General features: G+C 42.4%; 1 protein-coding gene across 1 annotated transcript; it reads left to right on the top strand.

Moving 5' to 3' along the window:
* Window positions 1–308: 308 nt before the first annotated feature.
* Window positions 309–2,615, top strand: CCR75_006431 (uncharacterized protein; the record flags this gene model as incomplete). The annotated part of the gene is made up of 1 exon (XM_067964501.1): window positions 309–2,615. The coding sequence occupies one exon, from the start codon at window positions 309–311 to the stop codon at window positions 2,613–2,615; it is 2,307 nt and encodes a 768-aa protein (XP_067817401.1).
* Window positions 2,616–6,135: the final 3,520 nt, after the last annotated feature.

Below are 6,135 nucleotides of genomic sequence, written 5' to 3'. Positions count from 1 at the left end.
AAATATTCTTATTTTATATAAGAAGAAATAAGATAAAATGTACAAATAATTATCTTTATTAATTAGTTGACTTGATTCATCCAATGTTATCAAATTTGGAAATATTGACGCAACGAGACATTAGTTCGAAGAGTGATATAATTCAACTGTTGCACTGCGTCTCCTGTCGAACTGGAAGAAGTGGAAAGTTCTACGGAATTTCTCAGTTAAAGCTTAAATCATTAATTTCACTTTTCAATCTATGCTGTTTACAACCTCAAGGGATAATCTGCGGCGTTTAGAGTTCCCAGAAAGACAAAACACGTATAATGAAGCTCTTATGTGCCATAGTCGGAGAGAGAAGCGTATTCCCTGTGACCATTGACGAAACGAAGTCAGTGGTGGCCTTGAATGACGCTATCAAAATTAAAAACTCAAACAAAATAAAATGCGATGCTGCCGAACTCGAGCTGTACTTGGCGAGAAAGGGGAACGCGTGGCTGTCAGATAGCGAGCCGAGTGCACAGCAACTTATAAAGGGAAATGTGGATGATGACATCGAAAGTATGCTTGATTGCAAGCCATTGATGTCAACTCGGTCTATCCAGCGTTATCTAAACGAAAACCAAATGCCCGCGCCGCAGCCAAGGCAAATTCACGTGCTGGTAGTGGTCCCACGACAAATTCTCTCTATTTCGCGGAACAGCAAAACCGCGAAAACTGTGGAAAGGTATGAGACTCTTTCCAAGACACTTGCTAGTCAACAACAAGTCGAGTCACTTTCGAAAGCAATCCGCTCAATTCTCGAGAGCAAAGATGAGGTTACACCATTTGTCGTTTTGGAAAGCTCGTCTGGTATGGGAAAGACGCAAATGGCATTCAACTTGGACGCCACTGGACAATTTGATATTTATCACATAATGTGTGACAATGTCGATGATAAAGGACAAGACATTAGTGCAGCGTATGCATCACGTAGCCGCGTTTTCGAAAATTGCCTGAAAAAAGACTTTGAAATGACGAATGGGCCAAATACGGGCAGCATTATGTTATTGCAAGGTGAAAATTATTTATCTCTTTATGGCTTTATCTATGCTGCACTGCTCGAAAAAAATGAATTGGAAACAGCTGTTTGGACTCGTAACGATGTCAATCAGGCACTCAAAGATCGTGTTACGAATGGAAAAAAGCCCTTTATCTTTTTTCTAGATGATTTTCCGCGTGAAATTGATCGAAAAGCCGCATCAAACGATCGTTGGGCTTACGATAATAGACGTCGCCTTCGTCTCATGCTAAACGTATTTCGATCGTTTGGTCTTGTTGTGGTAGTCAGCTCCACGAGTGGTACGGCACGAGGTTTGACTTCGGTTTCCTCTGGATCGCGATGTCCTGCGGATTATCTGTGGTGCATAGTGCACCCACTTTTACCTCGCACCGTAATTGGCAGTGATGTTCAAATACTACCAACGGTTTTCCAAAACATTGTCGCGAATAGTCGACCGCTCTTCGCTGAGATTGCTATCCAGTATATACGGGAAAATCCGTGGAATGTCGGCAATAATACAGCAAATTACTTAAATGCACTGGTTGGACATTTGGCACCACTATTGGCCCGGAGGAAGCAAAGACGACATCACGAGTTTGAAATTGGTCAGCTATGCTTGTTGCTCTGCTCGAGTTGTCGTGTTGAAGACGGTAAATTGAATTTGATTGACAGTCATTATGCTTGCTTAGATGAAAAGAGGACATTTAGGCTGTTTCTGAAGGCAAATGGCAATTCTTACAAAGCCGACGAAGCCGAATTCGATTTTGAAGACAGAAGAAGCTGGAAATGTCGTAGTGTGTTTCCTCACCCGTCGAATGACGTCCTTCTTTACTTGACTCTGACGGGCGGTATGTCATATCGTCCGTTTGACCTTTCCTTGCGTGAGGTCTTTTTGTCAGTGCCGACTACAACAATGTATTTGCATGATACCAACGAGCCTATGGACGAGAAGCAGCGTTTCGAAGTGTTCGTGTTCGCGGCTGTCGTGTTGGCGAGTCATGTTGCCGGACTTGGTGGGGTGGCATTCCCGACATTTTTGGGTCGGCTTTTGTACGAATTGGGCGTTAAGTCACAAGATGTGAAGATAGATTTTCCTGTAGGATTTGAGACACGCGGGAATTGGGTCGTTCCATTCTTGTCTCCTCCAAACGTAAAATGGCCAGCTTGGCTGCTTAATGACGAATTAAAGTTGGACAATTTCGTCCAAACTGCCAACAGTGAAACGATCGACTTTCGTATTGATTCCGGGCTGATATCTGGCGAATGCAACGACGAGGAGCAGCCTCTGTCGCTCGAGACAATAAGAAAGATTCTGTCGCGTGTACCGGCTGAATCCAAACTGCATTTGGTAGTGACGAGGGGATTGCAGAAAGAATATTTTATAAGGGAAGAAACATATGCAGCATTTGTGCGAGAACACAATTTGGCAACAATGGATGTCTATCGCGTTTCATGTGGTTCGAAGCTAGAGGAAATTGTTGGGATAGAGAATCAAGAATTGCACAAAGTACAGTGCATGGATGATGGTAGCACGAAGCACTGTGAAAAAAAGCTCGTCATTTTCGTTGAGATTGGCAATGGAAGAATCTAGTCTCCAGAATTCGATTTGCATGCTGTTTGCGTTATAATCAATACTACTTGTTTTGACGTACATTCCATACAAATGCCGACTATATCGTAGGGAAAGTTTTTTTTACCTCTTTCGTTAAGCTGGTTTTTACGATATAATACATTCTTTCTCTAAAATACTACGAAGACACCGTTATGAACAATTAATGCGCCTAGGTTGGAATAATAAAAAAAAACTTGTCCCATTATATCATCAATTATTATTGAAAAATAAATGAAATTTAAATTAATTGATAATAATAATAATTCAATAGACATTTAGATAATTTATTTGACGCAAACTCCGAAGCGTGTAATCTTCGACAGGAGCTTGCTGCTCAATATAAGGCGAAGCAACGATGTAACGAGTTGTATCGTTAAATAAGTATTATTTTCTAAAAGAGGAATAAGTAATATTATGTTCCATGAACAGAAATACGATAAAAAGTACTAATAAATATCTTTTTTGATTAGTTCCTAAATTAAAAAATTTGGTAATATCGAGGCAATAAGACATTAATTCTATTGATTGGTGTTGATTCAAGTTTTAATCAAACGCGCCAATCATTACAAGACACGATTGTGGGGTGCGCAATTTTATGACTCTCACGTCCGTATTTCCGTCCATAGCCCAGCTATGAACGAAAACATCGTCGAAATAACTTTGTGCGAATTCATGCACGGGTCTTAACAGATTCAGTACGCATATGTTGAATGTTGGGGGGGGCCCTTACTAAGCCCCTGTGGTATTACTAGCCATTCCTAGAGCATCCCACTGGGAGTGCTCACTGCTGTGTACGGGATGTCCCGTATATATTTTTCAAGTCGAGGCCGTCCTTGTCCTTGAAATATTTCACAGCCGCTGAATTCCTTGAGATCAGCAGAAGCTAAGGAATCAAAGCCTGCATCGATCGCTGTGCTACTCGCCCTTTAATCGAACTTATAACCTGTTGAGGTATGCTTTGCATGCATAGGAGGCGCCATACATAGTAAGTTACATATATAATAAATTCAGAAGAAGCTTGCGAACAAAACCACATACATTAATACAGTTTTACTTTTTCTCTATTCTTACGCCTTAAACTAGACCTTAAGCTAATTTACCTTAGCTTTATAAGAAACCTTTCTCTGTACCTTTTTGTACGTGAAGTTTCGAGGAACCGCACCTTCACTGTAATCAGTAGGTTGACTAGTACTGTTATTATTACTAGCAAAGGTGCCTAGTTACAAATGACCGGATAAGGTTAAAAAAAGCCTTCAAGAAAAAGAGGAACGCAGGCGTTTACCTAGAACTGTTCGGTTGACTTTGAACAATTGTATTAAGGACCTGATGCACTTGATTCACAAAAAAGCTTCATTAGACCAGTCTGGCGTAAACACAATGCAATTGGTGTGAATCCTTAGTCAATTCAAGATGCCGTGATTGAAAAAAATGATCTTCTCAGCATGTGCCAATAATTGCTCGAGCAGCGCGTCTTCTACACCAACTTCATGCTTTACAACTATGCCGCGGTTGGTCCTCTTTAAGAGCAACTTAACTCGTTGGTCTGGTAGGACCATTGATCGATATCAACTTTCATTTTTGACTCATCCAGACTTCACAAGTCTAGTGACGACAAAACGGAATTCTTCATTGATACCGTTTCCAGCATCGACGGTACACATGTAAGCGGGCAAAGGATGTCACTCCTTCGTTCCAAGCTTGGGAAGCATTCGTACAGAGTGATCGTAGCACCGGCCGCGAGGTCTGGCATGAAAACCCGGTTTATTCTCCGTGACCGGTTCGATAAAAAAACCGTAAGCGGTGCACGCTTGAAGCCGCACCGATTGTTTAAAGAGGCATGAATACCTTGCCTCTCGTGGGGGAGTGATGCCATGCTGATTTAAAGGCGCAGGTCATGCCTCAAGGAGGCATTGTCCCTTGAAAAACCACATTGAAGGGCGATCATTTCTTGTGAGATGCGCAAAAGATTGAAAACTTACGAGCGCGGGAAGCGCTCGTTTTCTGATGGACCCTCTGTCTAGGAAAATTAGTCTTGTCGTACTGTGCGACGAGACTCGGAACGTCCATCTTCAATTGGAAACAAGGTTCTCAACGACCATGCGAGGTGGATACCCCTGCCAACGAACGAAGTAATTCGCTCGAACCCTTTTCACCTAGCGGTGGTTTAGGAGGCGTTCAACAAGGAAACGCTTTTCACCACTCGAATCCGTCAATGAATGTGGAGAGGAAGTAAAAATCGGGTCGTCTCGTTCGCCAAACACGTGACTTAGATCGTGTCGTCCATTATTTACGGGAGGACATGGAACAATTCTGTCGTCGCTGAAACGCGACGACGGTTGACGGTATTTCCCTCGAACAGTTGCAGAACGATGCGCAAGTTGCGGTCGAACAACTTGCGAATGAAAGGACACACGGACCGATATACTTGAGCAGTAATTTACTGCCCACATTCGTCACTACATGTTTTGGAAGGTTTCCGTATCCAGTAGGACTAGATCGTGAACTTTAAATGAATGAGCGTTTAAGCTCCTGCCTGAGGGCCATTTCTGTCGATCCACCGCATGAGCGATGAAAATTTTGTACGAAACGAACCACAGTTTCTCTACTTTGCAGAAATTCTCCTGCTGACAGGTTTTGTTTTTGTCTTCAGTGCGATAGATTGCACGGCGGAGATGTCATTCTCCTCTTTACTGAGAGCATTATTGTTCTAGAAAATGTTTTTGGTTTTGTTCCTGAGTCTTTTAGCATCGTTATCAAGGCCAGCAATAACATTATTGGAATTGCTGAGTTTGGCCACATTACCGTTGATTAGATCAACATTGGTATCTTTCATATTGACCTTAGGGCTAATGCGTGATGAGCAAGAGCTAGAAGGTTCTTTGCTCGTGCGAGTCCTCCCCTAATATAAGAGATACTCCTATACAAGGTGTGTATGAGAGGATGGCTTAAACCGTTCACAAAAAACGGTGTATGCTTTGTAGAAGGATGCACTGTATTGTTTATGGCAAATTCTACCATCGGCAAGAACTCGCCTCAAATCTAAGAAGAATGGACGTTTCCGCGAAGTATCTCTTCGAGACTACGGTTTGCCCGCTCCGTCGGACGATCTGTTTCAGGATTGTTAAAAGTTGACATTTTGAACTGCCTTTTAGTGATTTAAACAAAATTTGAAAAACCTCCGCCGTTGATCTAGAGACTCTATTTAAGACCAGTTCGGAAGGTAATCCATGGAGTCGAAATAGCGTGTCAACAAAGACACAAGCACAGCCTTTGGATGTGATCGACTTTAGGACGGCACCAAGATGTACCATCTTGCTAAAACGGTCAACAAAAACAAGAATATTATTATTTTTGTGGGTGTCTTCGGGGAATTCGATGACGAAGTCCATAGATACGGACTGCCAACACTCTATCGGAACAGGCAGAACGGAGCACGGGGTGAAGCACAAGGCTTCATTCGATGACAAACTTCGCAAGCAGGTATGTACTTGCGGACGAG

The sequence above is a fragment of the Bremia lactucae genome, linkage group LG3, assembly GCF_004359215.1.
Source record: "Bremia lactucae strain SF5 linkage group LG3, whole genome shotgun sequence".
NCBI classification, from domain to species: domain Eukaryota; phylum Oomycota; class Peronosporomycetes; order Peronosporales; family Peronosporaceae; genus Bremia; species Bremia lactucae.
The sequence above is the reverse complement of the archived record's forward strand: the minus strand, read 5'-3'. Positions and strand labels throughout refer to the sequence as shown.